The sequence below is a fragment of the Euphorbia lathyris genome, chromosome 3 (assembly GCF_963576675.1).
Source record: "Euphorbia lathyris chromosome 3, ddEupLath1.1, whole genome shotgun sequence".
NCBI lineage: Eukaryota > Viridiplantae > Streptophyta > Magnoliopsida > Malpighiales > Euphorbiaceae > Euphorbia > Euphorbia lathyris.
Window position 1 is genome coordinate 61,515,294 of NC_088912.1, and position 19,829 is coordinate 61,535,122.

Consider the following 19,829-nt stretch of genomic DNA (forward strand, 5'->3'; position numbering starts at 1 on the left):
ACGTGCAATACATTTTCTGCATTTAACTTACTTTTTATAACTAAGTGATATATTGATTATATTTTATGCAAGATCAAATGACTATTGAAATACTATAAAAGTTCAATGGCCAATCAAGTTTTTTGGATAAGTTCGTGAAGAAAAAAAAAAAAAAAAATTGCATTATCCATTATCCAAAAAAAAATTAAAAAAATCCACTACCAAATTTCAGCGCACTCCTCTTCTCTTCCGACACAAGAAAGTCCATTCCAAGCTACGCTGACCTCTCTTCTCTCTCAAGCCACTTATACACTATAATTGACCCCTTTCGTTTCTTCACTTCTTCCAAATTTTATGTCAACTCTCCATTTCTAAATCTTTCATCTACCTATGATCATCACTTGCTTGAACCATGCCAATCGTTGCTCTATTCTGCTCTTTAACCATCTATCTATCCGCAATTTCCTTCGTCGAATCCACATACATAGCTTATAATACCTCAGGAAGTTTGGTTCCTGCCAAAATTAATGTTCATTTGGTGCCTCACTCTCACGATGATGTTGGCTGGTTGAAGACGGTTGACCAGTACTATTTTGGTGGCAACAATTCCATTCGGGTAGCATTTTATTTATTTCTAAGTAAGGCATTCTTAGTCGATTTTTAGCTTCAGTTTTGGTTTTTTTTACTAAATTTTGATGGACTGGCGATCAGGGTGCGTGTGTACAGAATGTTATAGAATCCGTAATGGCAGCTTTGTTTGAGGATAAGAATCGCAAGTTCATCTATGTTGAAATGGTTAGCGTTTTGTATTTTCTTAAACCTATTTATTTCTAAGCTCCATTTTCGTTTTTTCTTCAATTATATGGTTTTTTATTTTTATGTTGGAGTTCAATTTTTCAGGCCTTCTTCCAGAGATGGTGGAGACAGCAAAGTGAAACAATGAAGGTGAATGTCAAGGAGCTTGTCAACTCCGGCCAACTAGAATTCATGTAACATTTTCATGAACTGTACTTCATTGTTTTCAGGGATAAGCCCAAATTTTTGCCCGTAAAATTATTGGGGAAGAACAATTTTGACCTAGGAACTTGCCTCAGTTAACTGATTTGATTTTGCTCCATTCTGTATCTCTGTTAGAAATGGGGGCATGTGCATGCACGATGAGGCAACCTCTCATTACATTGACTTGATTGATCAGACAACTCTAGGTCATAAATTCATCAAAGCTGAATTTGGTCAGCTTCCTCGAGTTGGTTGGCAAATTGACCCTTTTGGACATTCTGCTGTTCAAGCTTATTTGCTTGGAGCTGAGGTAGTTCTATTATACACACACACCAAGTTCTTCTTTCGTTGTACCTATGTTAGACTCTCTTTATACGCTGAAATTTTTGTTGCAGTTAGGTTTTGATTCTCTCTTTTTTGCTCGAATTGATTACCAAGACAGAGCTAAGCGATTAAACGATAAGGACCTTGAGGTTATCTGGCAGGGCTCTAAATCCCTTGGTTCAACTTCACAGGTCAGACCTGTAGTCTTGTATTCTTTTCCCTTTTATGGTATTTGATTTGGGAAGTGAAATTTTGTTCCTATTAATTGCACTTTGTATCCTGTATGGAGGTACAACTTTGTATTGTTCTTGTGATCTTCCTGCCATTCTGCTGAGTCTTCGCATTGTCAATCTTGTACAGATATTTACTGGTATATTTCCTAGGCATTATGATCCTCCTGATGGTTTCACATTTGAAATAAATGATGTGTCGCCTCCCATTCAGGTAAGCACCGTGAAATAAAGAGCGTATCTATCTATTGGGAAAGTGGGGGTGGGTGGGATGTTTTCTTTGAACTATTATTCACATGGCATTTCGTTTGAAGGATGATATTCTCCTATTTGACTATAATGTTCAAGAGAGAGTCAAGGACTTTGTAGCTGCTGCTTTGGCTCAGGTAAAATCCAGACATGACTACTTATTATTCTAAATTTTAGATTTGTATCTGGCATAGCAGGTCAGATATATATTTATATATTAAAAACAGATGGACAGAGACCAACAAATAAAATTAGAAAACCGTAAATTTAAACTAAAACCTTGCTTTGAGTGTTGAATGTTGCACCTTACGAGTAATTCCTTGGGTATATTGAAAATGTTAAGTCCAGTTGTGAATATTTCTGTTAAACTTTGTGATGCTTTTCTTAGGTCTCCGTTGAAAGTTGAATTATTTTCCAGATTAAGCAATGGTAAATGGATTTTATGGTTTTTTCGTTTTTCAAATTTAGGCTAATGTGACCAGAACAAATCATATAATGTGGCTGATGGGGACAGATTTTCGCTATCAGTATGCAAATTCATGGTTTAGGCAGATGGACAAGTTCATTCACTATGTTAACCAGGTATACTCTCAAGATCTAACTGATCATGGAAAGATGAAGGACAAAGAATGATGTCAAATGGATCCACTTAGCCTCATTATCTTCTTGTCTAGAACTGTATTTATAGACATTAGTCAAACCATAATGATGACAGAAGGAAGCAATTAAAACTTGGTGCTAAATGTTTTCATTTCATAACTCCCAGGATGGTCGTGTAAATGTTTTATATTCAACCCCATCCATCTATACTGATGCAAAATATGCAGCAGACGAACAGTGGCCTCTTAAAACTGAAGATTTCTTTCCGTGAGTGTGATACTTTTTATCAGAGATTGCACACTTTACTCATGCACCTTTTCAGACTCTAGCTGAAAGGATACAATTTACTATTTTTCAGCTATGCAGACCATCCAAATGCATATTGGACAGGTTATTTTACAAGCCGGCCTTCCTTTAAAGGCTATGTCAGAATGATGAGTGGTTATTATCTTGTAAGAATATGCCCCTTTTCACTTCATCAGCTAGTGTTTTATCTTTCTTAAATTACTCCTGGGTTCTCTTTGTTCAGAGACTAATTACTTCCAGTATTTCATACTTAGGCTGTCAGGCAACTGGAATTTTTTAAAGGAAGGAGCAGTTCTGGACCAAACACAAAGAAACTTGCTGATGCTTTGGCAATTGCTCAACATCATGATGCTGTTAGTGGTACACAAAGGAAGCATGTTGCTGCTGATTATGCTCTACGACTGTCAATTGGCTATAAGGAGGTGCATATCAGATTAATACCCACTAGTAATTGAAAGCATGATAAGACTAAACATGGCATTCATTGGCTTCAGTTCTTTTTCTCTGCAGGCTGAGAAGTTAGTTGCTTCTTCTCTTGCTTTCTTGGTGGAGTCAACATCAAGCATCAAAGAGGACAAAAATGTCACAAATTTTCAGCAGGTAAGATACAATTTGTCTTGAGACTGTTTTCTTATTCTATTTTGATAGATATATCAAATGACCTGCACGTCTGTTTATCATTGGCTTGTACTGCATGTATAGGTCATACCATATGTTATGAACACGAGTTTGGGATCTTGTTATAGGACCCTGTACCCGAATATCTACTAGGGCAGTTTCTTTGGTGTTTTTCTACCTTAACCTATTGTGTCAGATTTCGGTTAGAGCTCATTAGGACAGAACTCTATGATCTCTTAGGGTTTAATTGGATTTCCAACTGATAATTAATGATCTGCCCTTTAAATAGAAGAGACAAAATTACAATTCTAGCAAGAGCTGCTTATTAAGTCAGCAAACTAAATAGGAATAGAAAACAACTAAGCAATAAAAGTACCTTAAGTAATAACTTAATCCTAATGAGTTTAGGCCATCTTTTGCTTATTTGGCCCATGGGTATAAAGTTGGTACACCTATGAAGCCTTCAAATAGATGACACCACATCGTTATGCGTATGCTCAACAAGTTTATAGCCTCAAATATTCACAAGTATCTAAGATAATGCAAAAGATTGTGGTGCACTTGAATACTTACATATTTACTATTGTTACAGCTGTCCTATTCTGTATTAAGATTCAATTTCGCATTTTCTTTATCTGCAAAGACTTCCTTGTCTGTAAAGCTAAGTCTTATTTCTTGTTGGTACTTTTTTCTCGAGGAAAGATAAAATGTTGAAGGTTCACAAACGAAATTTGGTTCTGAGTTTTGGTATCTTAGAAAAGTTCACTTGATTTCCGTTTCTTCTTCATATGAAGTGTGAAAAAAAATTCTCTGCTCAAATTTTTGGATTTGTTGGCAGTGTCCTCTCCTTAATGTAAGTTACTGTCCTGCATCAGAAGCTGCTTTATCTGAAGAAAAAAGCTTGGTAAGCATTTTTTTTTTCTTTTTTCATGCTTCCATGTTAATGATCGAGACCATATTCTATAAGTAATTTTCTTCTATGTTTGTAGATTGTTCTTGCTTACAATCCTTTGGGGTGGAAGCGAGAGGAAGTGATAAGAATTCCTGTGAGTGTTTCCATCTTTGTATTGGTTATTGTAAATCTAGGAGCTTTTCTTTCCATAACAGATTTAGATTCACGGAGCTAATGCAATCAGTTTGGGCAAACAATATTTTTTGCCCTCAGAAATGAGTGCATATTCTGTATGAAATTATGAGTGATTTTTATGTGATGCAGACATGCTCTTTGTGAGTTTGTATTATCTATATATTGGATCTGCAAATTCTGATCATAAGATTTTAGATGGGATTTTTCCTCACTGTGCAGTGAATTTCTTTGTTGATATAAAGCTAATTCTTCCTAAGAAATAAAATATCCTTAGTTGCATTAAAGTTAGTAGAGCTAATTGCATTTAAAATCTCTTGTTAATCATCTTCCCCAATAATTTCACAACTTTTCTTGACAGTCATTATTAATTTGAATTTGTTTGTTCTATGCAATAACCTATTTCATGGCCCTGTATGATACTTGTGTAGTCTCATAAAAGCACCTGCTTTCTGCTTAATTTGCTATTCTTCCATATAAGAATAAGATGAAAACTAATTACAAAAAGACCAACGCAATTCTTGTCTCAGCCTTTCGGAATATTACCCTTAAATAAAAGTGAAACTTGCTTCAGGTTTCCATGGAAAATGTTGTTGTTCACGATTCTAGTGGAAAAGCAATTGCGTCTCAGCTTCTGCCTATATCAAATACAACTTTGCGCATGAGAAATAAATATGTTAAAGCATATCTGGGTAAATTTCCAAGTGAAACGGTCAAGTATTGGCTTGCCTTTTCAGTAGCCCTACCACCCCTTGGTTTCAGCACATACACGGTTTCAACTACAAAACAGAGAGGTCTACATTATTGCTTATTTTCTTAAATTTTCTTTTCTTATGAACTGGATGTCTTGGAAGACTTCTCTGTTTGCTGACATCTATTTTGTAATTCCTCTTCATTGAAGAGCATAGTTCAACCATCTCTATGGTATTCACATCAGATGATGGTACAAAGCAGACCATAGAAGTTGGCCAAGGAAGTTTAAAGCTGCTTTATTCGGCAGATGATCAGAAACTTTTTCATTTTGCTAATAGCAGAACGCTGGTATGTTTTCTTCTCTACGAAGTTTCACAGTTTCATTGGCATTTGCCAAGTCCATCAATTTGTGTTTTTACTAAGCTTTTAGTTCAGTTGGTTCCATGACATGGTATCAGAGCCTCTTTGACTAAGTGATTAAGGTTTCGAATCCTAGCAACCTCATTTGTTGATTAAATTGCAGGACATGGTAATATGAGTCTGTCGTGCATGCTTCAAGCCCGCTGGGCATCCGCCTGTGGGGTGTGTCGGATATTAATATGAATTGGGCCTTTAGCTATTAGCTTAAAGCTTTTAGTTCAGTTGATTCCATGACATGTTTGATAAGGATGTCTTTCTTATTTATAGTACACTTGAGTTAACCTAGTTAAGAACCTTGTATAGCTGTCGGTTCTCCTAGGTAGAGTTAGGATAGGTCTCTGTTTCTCCTAGTCTTTATTGATCTAGGAATCAGTCTCTGTTTGTATATATTTGGGACATCCTATTGAGAATATAAGTGAGAATTATCTCAGAGATCAATGTTCAAATGGTATAGTGGGCAACCTTCAATACCTCACCTTCACTCGTCATGACATTTCCTTTGCGGTAAATAAAGTCTCTCAGCACATGCATGCGCCTCGTGAATCACACTGGTAGCAGTCAAACGCATCTTGCGTTATCTAAATGGGACTAGGTCGTTTGTGTTGACACTACATCGAGGTGGCCGGCTTTGTCAATTGCACTGTTTTTCGGACGCTGATTTGGGTGGAGATCAAGATGATCGAAAATCCACTAGCGGATATGCTATTTTTTCTAGGCAGATGCCTTCTCTCTTGGTCATCACGTAAGCAACGGACAGTTTCAAGTTCCTCCGCCGAGGAAGAATATCATTCGATCGCATCTGCTACATCAAAGCTCAGTTGGATACATGCTACTTCGAGAAGTCGGGTTTCAGTAGCTTCTCCTCCTATCTTATGATGTGATAATTTCAGTACAGTTTATTTAACTGTGAATCATGTGTTCCACAACAACAACAAACATATGGAAATTGATTTCGATTTTGTTCGGGATAAAGTTCATTCCAAAGCTCTTGTCATACGGTCCATTACAACAGTTGTTTTCACCAAACCATCGCATCATGGAAGATTTCAATTGCTTCCAGACAAGCTTATAGTGCAGTTCTGTCCAGTACAGCTTGAGGGGTGATAAGGATGTTGATTGAAATCCTCAAAAAGAAAAGGAGTAACCAAGAAAATTAAGAGAAGAAAACCAGAACGAGATTGATGTATTAAAAGTAGAAAGATTTAAGAACAGATAGATTGAAAATAGGGACTGTGAACAAAACCCTCCAGGGAATACTCCTTCTCTCACAAAGAGCCAAAATAGAAGAATATTAATATGCCTAACTCACTCACTTACTCCTACGGCCTATATAACTAACCTGCCCACTTTCCCAAAATCTGTAACTAACTTGGTGCCACATCCTGTAATTGACTTGGTGCCACATCAGCAGGACCAGCTGTAGCATCTTTCTTCCTTCTAGAATAAACATTCATAATTCTGGGTCCCTTAGGAAAATGGGCCAGAACCTGTTCTCTATCATTACTTCCTCCTGTAATAACAGTCTTGTCCTTAAGACGGATGTGAGGGAATTGGTTTCGAATAACAAGTATATCTTCCCAAGTAGCCTCTTCGGCTGGTTTCCCTTTCCACAAAATCAACCACTGACGTACTGTATCACCCGATTTGCTGATGGAACGTTGCGAAAGAATGGCTTTAGGCACATAGAAATCAGAAGCTGCCATTTCTAGTTCAGACGGAAGTGATGGGTGAGAGAAGCCTTCTTAAGTTGAGAAATGTGAAAGACAAGCTAGACTTTGGAAGAGTCCGGTAATTGGAGGCGATATGCAACAGGGCCGATTTTTTCCGCAATTTGAAAGGGCCCATAGAACTTGGCAGATAACTTTTGATTGATGCGTTGAGACACAGAAATCTGTCGATAGGGACGCAACTTGAGGTATACCCAATCTCCTACATAAAAACGGATATCCCTGTTGGGCTTATGGAGACTAATATATATAGGTACATAAAATTTTTTTTGGGCGATTAGGGTTTCAGACGGTTAGGGTTTCAGGAGTATAAATGTAACCTCTTTCTCTGTAATCCGCATCTCATTCATTATAGTAAATATCCTGGCTTGGTAGTGCCCCAAGACGTAGTCATTCATATTGAGTGGCGAACTGGGTAAACAATTCTTGTGTGTTTGCTTATTTTCGTTTATCGTAATTTCAATTATTCCTAACAACTGGTATCAGAGCGAGGGTAATTACGATGGGAGACGGAAAAACCCCTGTGGAGAAATTCGATGGTTCGGATTTCGGTTTCTGGAAGATGCAGATCGAGGATTACCTGTACGGTAAAGATCTGTACCAGCCTTTGGGTGAGCAGCCGGAGGATATGTATGATGAAGAGTGGAAGCTGTTGGACAGAAAAGCGATGAGCGTGATTCGCCTGTCGCTGTCCAGAAACGTGGCGCATCACACGGTGAAGGCAAAGACCACGAAGGAGATGTTGGAGATCTTGAGTTCGTTGTACGAGAAGCCTGCCGCGGCAAATAAAGTTCATCTGATGCGGCGACTGTTTAATCTGCAGATGACGGAGAATATAGCAGTGGCGACGCACCTGAATGATTTTAATATGACAATCACTCAATTAAGTTCTGTAGATATTGATTTCGACGAAGAGGTATTAGCCCTAATTCTGTTATCTTCTTTACCAGAGAGTTGGAGCGGCACAGTTACTGCCCTAAGTGCTTCAGCAGGGAAAGAAAAACTTAGGTTTGATGGTGTCAGAGACTTGATTATAAGCGAGGAGATTCGCAGGAAAGAGTCAGGTTCCACATCTGGATCAGCCTTGAATGCAGAGAATCGGGGCAGGTCAGATCGCAGGTCAAAGCAGAATCATGGCAGGTCTAAGTCCAAAGGGAGAGGGAAACCTGTGAAGGACAAGAGCCACATCAAGTGCTGGAATTGTAATGAGAATGGTCATTACAAGAGTGAATGCAAGGCACCGCAGAAGGAGAAGTCAGTGAATTCAGCCAGCGAGGATTTTGGTGATGCGTTGATTCTGAGTAATTCAACTGCAGAAACAGCAGCAGAAGCCCTGGTATTGAGTGTAAGAAGTCCTTTGGAGTCTTGGGTATTAGACTCAGGAGCTTCGTTTCATTCATGTAGTAGTGCAGATTTGATGGAAAACTATACCCCTGGGAAATTCGGAAAGGTTTATCTTGCTGATGATGAGCCTTTGGAGATTGTAGGGAAGGGAGATGTTTCGATCAAATCTCCGAATGGATCTGTGATAAAGCTGTCTGGAGTAAAACATGTTCCTGGCCTAAAGAGAAATCTGTTGTCAATTGGGCAAATGGATGATGAAGGTTATTGTGTAATCTTTGCGGGTGGTGCTCGGAAAATGACCAAAGGAGCCATGGTGGTCGCCCGTGGTGAGAAGGTTGGATCGTTGTACTTAACAGACAACGTTTTCAATAGCATTGATGTCGTGAGGGAGAATGTCAATGCAGATTTGTGGCACTGTCGTCTTGGTCACATGAGTGAAAAGGGGATGAAAGTGCTGTGTTCAAAGGGTCTGTTGCCGGGTCTGAAATCTGCTGATCTTGGGCTGTGTGAGGATTGCATCTTTGGGAAGCAGAAAAGAGTCAGTTTCTCTAAGGGTGGCAGAACTTTGAAGAAAGAGAAGTTGGAGTTAGTTCACAGCGATCTATGGGGTCCTGCACCTGTGAAATCTCTTGGTGGAGCTTTGTATTACATGACCCTCATTGACGACTCCACTAGGAAAGTGTGGATCTGTTTTCTGAGAAAGAAATCTGATGCTTTTGATTCCTTTCGAAAATGGAAAGCCCTGGTTGAGAATGAGACAGGTTTGAAGGTAAAGTGCTTGAGGTCTGATAATGGTGGAGAGTATGAGCTTAGGGAATTCAAAGAATTCTGTGCTGAGAATGGAATTCGCATGGAGAAGACTCTGAAAGGAACTCCTCAGGAGAACGGAGTTGCAGAACGAATGAACAGAACTCTGTGTGAGCGTGCTAGAAGCATGAGGCTGAAGTGCGGACTTCCGAAGACGTTCTGGGAAGAAGCAGTTAATACTGCAGCATTCTTGATCAACAGAGGGCCATCGAGTCCCTTGGAGAGTGGCATTCCTGAAGAGGCTTGGAGTGGCAAACAGGTAAATCTATCCTTTCTACGAGTATTTGGATGTGATTCATATGTTCATATTGCTCCCCTTGAGAGAAGTAAGTTAGATGCGAAGTCTATTAAGTGCACGTTTATTGGATACGGTGGTGATGATTTCGGATATCGGTTCTGGGATAGTCAGAACAGGAAGATTATTCGCAGTCGGGATGTTGTTTTCAACGAGCAGATAATGTACAAGGATAGTCTGGGCGCATCTGATACTGGTGATGCAGGACCAGAGGTCGTGGACCTAGACATCACAAATTCTGGTGGGAGCAAGGAGGTAGTTATGGAGGAGACAGTTGTGGAGGAGGCAGTTGTGGAGGAGGTAGAAGAACCCCAAACTCCACCGGTTACACTGCGCAGATCCACTAGAGAGCGTAGAGCACCTGACAGGTACACGCCTACAAGCAACTACATGCTGTTGACAGATAGTGGTGAACCAGAAAGCTACTTGGAAGCATCTCGTGGAGAGGATGCGAGCAAGTGGAGGCTTGCGATAGATGATGAGATGGATTCCTTGATGACCAATGGCACCTGGGAACTTGTTGAGCTTCCAAAGGGTAAGAAGGCTCTACAAAACAGGTGGATTTTCAGAATCAAAGAAGAGGCTGATGGTAGCAAACGCTACAAGGCAAGGCTGGTCGTGAAAGGCTTTCAGCAGAGGTACGGCATAGATTATACTGACGTTTTTACTCCAGTGGTGAAGCTGACTACTATTCGTTTAGTGTTGAGTATGGTAGCTGCAGAAGATTTGGAGCTGCAGCAAATGGATGTAAAAACGACATTTCTTCATGGGGACTTAGATGAAGACATCTATATGAAGCAACCTCAGGGCTATGAGTCTGATAACGCTGAGCTTGTGTGCAAGTTGAACAAGAGCTTGTATGGTCTGAAACAAGCTCCAAGACAGTGGTACAAGAAATTTGACGGATTCATGCACGAAATTGAGTTCGTGAGGAGTGAAGCTGATCATTGTTGTTACTTCAGGAAATTGAATGAAGGCTACATAATTTTACTGTTATATGTTGATGATATGCTGATTGCAGGGTCAAGTGCTCGAGAAGTGAGAAAACTGAAGAAGCAGTTATCTGAGCGGTTTGCCATGAAAGATCTCGGAGAAGCTAAGCAGATTCTGGGCATGAGGATTGAAAGAGATAGGAAGGCTGGAAAGTTGTATCTCTCACAAGCTGAGTATATCAAGAAGGTCTTGATTAGATTCGGCATGCAAGATGCCAAGCCAGCTACGGTTCATTTGGGTAGCCATTTCAAGCTATCTAAACATGACTCACCCAAGAGCAGAGAAGAGCGAGTCCAGATGGAGAGAACTCCGTATGTCTCAGCAATTGGCAGCTTGATGTATGCAATGGTGTGCACAAGGCCGGATATTGCACATGCTGTGGGAGTTGTTAGTCGTTTCATGGGAGACCCTGGTAAGAAGCATTGGGAAGCAGTAAAGTGGATTTTGAGATACCTGAAGGGAACCACTGAACAGGCCCTATGTTTTGAGGGCAAGAAAGTTATGTTGACAGGATATGTGGATGCAGATTTGGCATCTAGTGACCTTGACAAGAGAAGAAGTACAACCGGATATGTCTTCACATTGGGTGGTACTGCTGTCTCTTGGGCTTCAAAGCTGCAGAAGGTGGTGGCTTTGTCTACTGCAGAAGCTGAGTACGTTGCTGTGACTGAGGCTAGTAAGGAGATGGTATGGTTGCAGAATTTCTTGCGTGAGTTGGGAAAGGAGCAGAAGGATCCTATTCTGTACAGCGACAGTCAGAGTGCCATTCATTTGGCAAAGAATCCCGCCTTTCACTCAAGAACAAAGCACATAGAGTTGAAGTATCACTACATACGGCATCTCTTGGACAGGAAGATATTGCAGTTGATGAAGATTCCAGGCACAGAGAATCCTGCAGACATGTTGACTAAGGTTGTAACCTTAGAGAAGCTGAAGCTATGTATGGCTTCAGCTGGCCTTGGTAATTAAGTTAAAGGCATGACTCCTTCCCAAAAGGCCTCATGCTAATGTAGTTGGTGAACTTCTTTATAAACTATGCATCTCCCTTGTATCTTTCCGATGTGGGACTTGGGATGTATACCCAACAATCCCTTGTCAGCATGCGCTTTCATCTGCTTTTGCGCTGGTTGTAAATGATACTTAAGTTGCCGTAATGCCTCATCACGGTCCCGTAATTCTTGGCGAACAGATTCAACCTGAACTTCCCTAGGAAAAAAGTGCACCACTGCCATAAACGATTTCGAAAGGTGAAATTCCAGTGGAGCTATGAAAAGTTGAGTTAAACCAAAACTCAGCCCAAGGAACCCACAGTGACCACGACCGGGGCTGGTCTACAGCGAAACAGCGCAAGTATGCCTCTAAACAACGGTTAGTGACCTCTGTTTGTCCGTCAGATTCTGGGTGATAGGAGGAGCTCATGTTGAGTTGTGTCCCCTGTAATTTGAATAGCTCTTTCTAGAAATTACTAACAAAAATCGGATCCCGATCACTAAGAATGGACTTAGGAATCCCGTGATGTCGAACCACCTCACGAATAAAAATCTCAGCAATCGTCTTGGCTGAATAAGGATGTTTCAGCAAGATGAAGTGACTATACTTTGACAGTCGATCGACCACTACCAAAAGAACATCAAATCCCCTTGACTTTGGTAATCCCATGATAAAATCCATGGAAACGTGTTCCCGTATCACTGCTGGGATATCTAACGGTTGTAAAAGACCACCCGGGACAAGTGAGCTAGCTTTACAGTGCTGATAAGTATCACAAGACTGAACATATTGCTTTACTGCAGCCGCCATCCCTACCTAATATAAATTTGCAGGCAATCTTCTATATGTTCTGTAATATCCGGAATGCCCCCCTGTTTTGGTATTATGAAACTCTACAATCAATTGGAAGCCAAGCAAATGTGCGAGAAAGAACTAAAAGATTCTTATAATAGAGAATCCTGTTACGAATAGAATAACCAGGGTGTGTCGCTGAATCAAGTTGCAAATCAATTATAATTTTTTGTAAAGAAGAATCTTGTTTCACCTCCTCTAATAACTGAGCTCCCTGAACCCAATGAGGGACTGAAGTAATGGCAAATAATTCTGCTTCCACATCGCGACGAGATATGGCATCAGCAACTCTATTTTCGGTACCTAGTTTGTAATGGATGGAAAAGTTGTAGTCCAATAACTTTGCCACCCAATTCTGCTGATCCGGAGTGGTAATTCGTTGTAGCAAGAGATGTTTAAGGCTCTTCTGATCCGTATCTACTGAAAAATTCAGCACCCATTAGATAAGGACGCTAGTGTTGCACTGCTGAGCCATTGGGCCATAATTTCTCTCTCATACGCTGATTTAGCAAGATTGTGGGCCGAAAGAGCTTTGCTAAAAAAAGCAATTGGGCGACAATTTTGCATCAAAACAACCCCTATACCCCAACCTGAAGCATCACATTCTACTTAAAAAGGAATCAAGAAGTCTGGCAGGGCTAAAATCGGTGTTGTAGTTATAGCCAATTTCAGGTGTTCAAAAGCAGATTGAGCGTCACCAGACCATGTGAAGGCATTTTTCTTGGTGAGCTCGGTCAAAGGGCGTGCAATGTTGCCATAATGACGAATGAACTTGCGATAATAGCCTGTGAGACCCAAAAAACCAAGTTCTCCCTTAACATGCTTAGGAACTGGCAATTCCTCAACCGCACTAACCTTCTTGGGATCCATGGAGACTCCCGAACCAGTAATGATATGGCCTAAATATTCAATAGAGAACCTTCCAAATTCACACTTTCTTCCTGTTGACAAAGAATTGGTTGTCACTAAGTAAGTTGAGAACCGTCGAAAGATGAGAAAGATTATCCTCCCAATGGCTACTGTAAATCAGGATATCATCAAAGAAAACAAGTACGAACTTGTGTAGTAAAGAGCAAAAAAGACCATCCATAACAGCTTGAAATGTCGACGGAGCATTAGTTAGCCCGAAAGGCATTACTAAGTACTCGTAGTGTCCGTTATGAGTACGAAAGGCAGTCTTTTCTATACTATCATCCTTAATTCGAATTTGATTAAATCCTGACGTTAGATCCAACTTAGTAAAAAACTTAGCTCCCTTCAATTCATCAAGTAACTCATCGACAACAGGAATTGGGAATTTATCCGGAATAGTGACCTTGTTCAAGGCACGATAGTCGACGCACATTCTCCTGGAGTTATCCTTTTTCTTTACCAAAATAACAGGGCTTGAGAAGGCACTTTTGCTAGGCCTGATCACCCCAATGCGTAAACTTGGTTTTGAATTTCTGCCTTTTGATGATAAGGGTATCGATACGGGCGGACACTTACATGACCCTGTCCTGGTACGAGATGAATTCCATGATCATGTAATCTCTATGGAGGCAGACCTGTATAGGTCCTTGAAATAACAGCAGTAGAGGTGTGCACCTCCTGAACCACTGCAAACCAGTGTTGTGCAACGCCACACATGCTAAGTTTAGCCAGACGGATTTGCATATTTGGCGGAGTCTCGTGAATCTTGAAATAAGTCTCTGCTTTGGAAATCCATCCACGGGGATCATACCCGTTGAATTCAGGGAGCTTGACCTTCTTTGCCGCTAGATGGAACTCATCTCTCCCTCCATTCAGATCATCGTTCCCAGAAGACTTGTGCCTAGAATGGCCTTCATCATCATCAGTGGAATGTGTTCCTTGCTTCTTAACCCAACCCATCATGTAAGCCCTGAATTCTTCTTGTTTTAATTTCTCTGGTTCAATTGATTTTTTGATTTCTTGAATTTGTTCGCCTTGAGCATCCAAACGGGCCTGAGTTCTTGTTTCCATCCGTTCTTCGAATCCGGCAGGTTGGACCAGTGATAGAAATCCTCAAAAAGAAAAAGAGTAACCAAGAAAATTAAGAGAAGAAAACCAGAACGAGATTGATGTATTAAAAGTAGAAAGATTTAAGAACATATAGATTGAAAATAGGGACTGTGAACAGAACCTTCCAAGGAATACTCCCTCTCACAAAGAGCCAAAATAGAAGAATATTAATCTGCCTAACTCATTCACTTACTCCTACGGCCTATATAACTAAGCTGCCCACTTTCCCAAAATCTGTAACTAACTTGGTGCCACATCAGCAGGACCAGCTGTAGCATCTTTCTTCCTTCTAGAATAAACATTCATAATTCTGTGTCCCTTAGGCAAATGGGCCACAACCTGTTCTCTATCAGATGTCTTTGTTTTTTTTAGTACACTTGAGTTAACCTAGTTAAGATCCTTGTATAGCTGTTGGTGCTCCTAGGTAGAGTTAGGATAGGTCTCTGTTTCTCCTAGTATGTATTGATCTAGGAATCAGAAGTGGTCCAGGAATTGGTCTCTGTTTGTATGTATTTGGGACATCCTATTGAGAAATATAAGTGAGAATTATCTCAGAGATCAATTGTTCACAATGTTGATACCTCTTTCCTTTACCTTTTTTTCTGCATTTTTACCTTTAGTATCACATAAACTTTTAAAAATTTCTAAATTCTGAATGTTGTTGTAAATTCCTTTTTCTTGCATAAGGTAACCGCTGCTGTTGAGCAGTCATATGGTTATTATACTGGAAATGATGGTACTGATATGGATCCACAGGTAGTCATTTTTTTTAATGTCATGTAGTTGCATAATTTCATTTTGAGTTCTCATTCTGGGAGAAAACTAGGTTGATGGCTATGTTATTTTTTGTAGGCATCTGGGGCATATGTTTTCCGCCCAAATCAGACATTGACAATAAAATCAGAATTCCGGGTAATTTAATGTGCTAAACGTTTGACCACTTGTTTCCCATTTTGTGAGGAGATGTTACTATAAACTCAAGACAAGTGGAAATATTTGTTTTCTCTCAGTCTCCTTTAACTTTTGTGAGAGGACCTCTACTGGATGAAGTACATCAACAGGTCAACCCATGGATATCTCAGGTAGTTATGGCACCAAAAATATATAACAGATGTACCAATTTTTTATCATTCTCATATTTCTATCTTAAAAGTTAAATCTCTTACTATGGTTGATTCACATTCAAGAAATCAATGCTTTTGTATGTTTATCTGAGCGTAAATCTAAATTTAATGTGCATGATAAGTCCTGGATTACGCATATCATCATGCATTGGATTTAACAGTAAAAAATATGGAGTTTAGGCTTCTTCATGTTTATTTTAATTAAACATTCTTTTCTTTCAATAGCATATTTGTTGATTAAACTTAAGTTTTCTTTGTGCTCACTTGCTTTATAATGTCTAATAATATTCAGCTGACTGCTTTTTCCAATAATATTTCTTGGTGCATGTATTTGTCTTTGTCTGATACAGTTTAGAATTTTGGGTTAGGACAGAGTAATGACAATGGATAATTGTATCTTCTAATTCCTTTTATGTCCAATCTTGTCAAATATATACTTTTGATCATTTTGTTATAACTTATCTGTTGTTCAATCTTTTCCTCTTTTCTTTTCTTTTCTTTTTTCTCAAAAAATGCTACACGGTAAAAGTAGTATTATGGGTTTTTCTTCCATCAAAGGATTCTACTTACCTCTTCTACTTTCTATTATATAATGATGCGTGCCGCCATAGATTACCCGGGTCTACAAGGAGAAGGAACATGCTGAAGTTGAGTTCAGTGTAAGCTTTTTTCTTCAGTACTTCTGTTATCTGTATAAGAGTTATATCTGGGCTTTGATTTGATGACTCCTGTGTATGTCTTTCAGATTGGTCCCATTCCAGTGGATGATGGGATTGGGAAAGAAATCACAACTCAAATTTCAACCACCATGATGACAAATAAAACATTCTATACAGATTCTAATGGACGGGATTTTATTAGACGGGTATATGAAACTTAACTGGTTTATGAATATTTTTCATCAGCTATTTTTGTATGCTTTAATAGTATGTTTATTTGTTTATTAACTTTTGGTTTATTTATTATGTTTTGATACTTCCAAAATGCTTTATAGATTCGAGATTTCAGGACAGACTGGGACCTCCAAGTGAATCAACCAGTTGCTGGAAATTATTACCCTGTATGATCTTTTTCCCCAAAAGGAATTCATGATTTTTTGCTCTCGTATTATTTACATATGTTGGAGCAATTTTCCAACATCTTTTACTATTGAATCTATTCAAAGTCTTTTCTTTTTGTCACCAATTAAAGTTTACTGATGTGTATGTTTTGCTACTTGACCTTCATGGAAACAGTTCTACTTTATTTCTTGGGGTCACTAGTAAAGTTCAACTGCGAGTAGATTATTAATTGAAACTCAGCTATGCAACATAATTGTTAAAATGATTATGGCTACCCAATATCCATGTGCAGTAGTTTTTCATGTGGAAAATGACTTTCAAAATCTGGCTTTATTTGTTCGATAGAAGAATACATGCATGCTTTTATATTAAACTAAAATTGAGTGTTTTTCTTTATTTTTACTTCTATTTTTATTTCTTGTTGGAAAGAAGAAATATGTGGACCACTGGAAGATCAATGTGATCTGCCCATAATGTCGTATCTTATTGTTAGAGTAATTCCCCTTAGAGATACAATAGCTTTTGGAATGAACAATTATGAACAGGTCTCTGTGTAAGATAGTTATGTAGCTATTGATTAGTTAGTTAGGATGGAAGCCCTCAAGTTTCTGTTCGTTGTCTCTCTGGTATGTACAAGGTGTTTTGAAGAAAAAGCTAACTAATTAGCTGGTTAAACTGGATATGCAATTAACTACCAGTATATAGTATTGGTTTCCTTTATAAAAGGCAGACCTTCAAGTTAGATGAGCAAGTTTTTGACTTTAGACATTAATTTTGACTAAGACTTGTTTAGCACTCTTTGTTATATTCTTCATCTTCCATTTTTCATTTTGCTTTGTCCTATCATTCTTGTCTTTCTCTTTTGCCCTTAATTTTTCCCCATTGTTCCTTATTTTAGACCTTCACCCTTTCCAGATCAATCTTGGTATTTATGTGCATGACAATAGCACGGAGCTCTCAGTGTTGGTGGACCGTTCAGTAGGAGGATCCAGCTTAGTAGATGGTCAAATAGAACTGATGCTCCATAGGTATTATCACACTTGGATTTCATTTTACATTTTCTATTTGTTTTACGGTCTCGCATGATTTTCTTTTAATTAATCAGGTTTCTTAGGTTAGAATGATTTCTTAACTTTATGTTTTCTGTGTAGGAGATTGATTTATGATGATAAAAGAGGTGTTGGAGAGGTGCTGAATGAGACAACTTGTTTCTCAAATGGATGTGAGGGTTTAACTGTAAGTGCAAGTTTCATATTCATATTCATGAATTATAGTTTTTGAACAGAAGTATCTCTATTTGTGATATCTGGTATGGCTTGAATTAAATCCCACTTATTGATTGTGTAACAATTGTCAGGAGTGAATTCTGCATATTGACTCGGTGATATGCGATTTTGCAGATCCAAGGAAGAATTTTTGTGAAAATTGACCGATTAGGAGAAGGTGCTAGGTGGCGACGGACAGTCGGCCAGGAGATATACTCCCCAGTTCTCTTAGCCTTCTCAGAGCAGGTTTGTCAAAATTTGGTGTAGGCTTAATGATATGAAGCGACACTTAAGTAATTCGTTTTCGACTTTGTAGGATGGGAACGATTGGATGAATTCCCACTCACTTACCTTTTCAGGAATAGATCCATCCTATGCTTTACCCAATAATGTTGCTATCATAACCCTTGAGGTACCTTAGAATCAGCTCTCTTTTGTCTTTGAAGATATGCATATCCTTTTTCTGTATTCATGGATCTGTCTGGAGTCGTTGACAAAACAGTGTAAAACTAATTGTTTCATAATTGTCTATCGATCTGGAGGTAATGACAGTTTGCTCTACTTTTGAGCATTGCAGGAACTTGAAAATGGAGAAGTGCTTCTCCGGTTGGCTCACCTATATGAGGTGGGTTTTTTTGTTCACAAGTGAAGTTGTCCATTCTATATTTGCTGTTAATCAAGAGCATGAAAATTTTGAGAAAATCATACTGGATCGTAGTGGTAGGACTATTAGCTTCTGTAGGTTTTTGTTTGAAAATCACCAGTAAATTTTGTTGATGTTGCAGTCTATGCATGTTATGGCATTCTTTTTGTCCTTAGATGTTTATAGGATTTGACTTGTTATGTTGTGATATTATGTGACCTGAAAATTTTAATCCAGAACTTGTCATCTTTACAGGATAGGGGCAAGCATTTGGTTAATCCAGAACTTGTCTTTTTCTATAGTGCTCGAAAGAATAATTAATGTTTTTTTTTTTTTTTTTTTTTTTTAATGAATGCAAAGAGCGGAGAGGATGAAGAGAATTCAGTGATGGCAAGTGTGGAGTTAAAAAGGCTATTTCCAAAGAAGAAGGTAAAAAGAAAGTGCGCTTATAGTTAAAGTGGATTAAGAAGTGATAATTAAGTTGTAATATTGGTTATTTTTGTTTGTTGCAGATAGTTAAAGTGAGAGAGTTGAGTTTATCAGGCAATCAAGAAAGAAGTGAGATGGAAAGGAAGAGACTGGTTTGGAAAGTAGCAGGCACCACTGGAACAAAAGTGGTGAGAGGAGGAGCTGTAGATCCTGACAAGTTAGTTCTGGAACTTGCTCCCATGGAAATTCGTACATTCTCCATACATTTGAATTCTCACCAAACCAGCACCACATCAGGATAGCCTTTGCTTCGCCTCTGGTACTGGTATGCATAACAGAACATGTGTTGTAATATGAATTAACTGCTTAATGGAAAAGAAAAAATGACAAAACATATGAATGGCGAGTTAAGTCCCAATCCAACGTCAATCATCCATCATAAGTATCTCAGGTGCTTCCTTCTTTTGGACAAAATTTCTGCAATTTTTCTACTTCTCATTTGTGTGTTACTTCAAATATCTTCGCCACCTAAATTGAATATGGAGATTCTGCTATTAAAACTCCATATTTTCCATGAAACCATAGTTTTCCATTATTTAAATCACTATTTTGGAGATTTCTCTCTATATAAGCATTTTCGCTCCTCTAACCAAATAATACCTAAATGTTCTTAAAAGCAAAAACTTTAAGAATTAAAGTTGTTTAAACACTACAAAAAACAGAGCTTTTACCGACGAAATTTTTTGGCTGTAGCGACGGTTTTAAGTGTCGCTAC

General features: G+C 38.8%; 1 protein-coding gene across 2 annotated transcripts; it reads left to right on the plus strand.

Moving 5' to 3' along the window:
* The first annotated feature begins 217 nt into the window (after window positions 1-217).
* Window positions 218-19,547, plus strand: LOC136222362 (alpha-mannosidase At3g26720-like). 2 transcript variants are annotated; one of them, XM_066010038.1, is made up of 29 exons: window positions 219-595; window positions 691-774; window positions 880-968; window positions 1,114-1,288; window positions 1,374-1,493; window positions 1,663-1,746; window positions 1,847-1,918; window positions 2,250-2,363; window positions 2,548-2,648; window positions 2,740-2,833; window positions 2,942-3,109; window positions 3,198-3,287; window positions 4,144-4,209; window positions 4,295-4,351; window positions 4,964-5,183; window positions 5,291-5,430; window positions 15,220-15,288; window positions 15,385-15,444; window positions 15,543-15,614; window positions 16,268-16,315; window positions 16,402-16,521; window positions 16,651-16,716; window positions 17,633-17,745; window positions 17,869-17,953; window positions 18,118-18,228; window positions 18,299-18,394; window positions 18,560-18,607; window positions 18,986-19,054; window positions 19,138-19,547. In XM_066010038.1, exons 1-29 carry the CDS (start codon window positions 392-394, stop codon window positions 19,354-19,356), a joined length of 3,054 nt encoding a protein of 1,017 aa, XP_065866110.1. In that variant the 5' UTR covers window positions 219-391; the 3' UTR covers window positions 19,357-19,547. The 2 variants fall into 2 exon arrangements, with proteins under 2 accessions (XP_065866111.1, XP_065866110.1); XM_066010039.1 differs by lacking the exon at window positions 15,220-15,288 and having other exon boundaries at window positions 218-595.
* The last annotated feature ends 282 nt before the right edge of the window (window positions 19,548-19,829 follow it).

Coding starts and splice junctions, on each gene's coding strand:
- LOC136222362 (XM_066010038.1), top strand. CDS start 392: ATGCCAATCGTTGCTCTATTCTGCTCTTTAACCATCTATCTATCCGCA. Junction 5,184..5,290: donor TTCAACTACAAAACAGAGAG/GTCTACATTATT, acceptor TCTTCATTGAAG/AGCATAGTTCAACCATCTCT. Junction 15,615..16,267: donor TCAACCCATGGATATCTCAG/GTAGTTATGGCA, acceptor GTGCCGCCATAG/ATTACCCGGGTCTACAAGGA.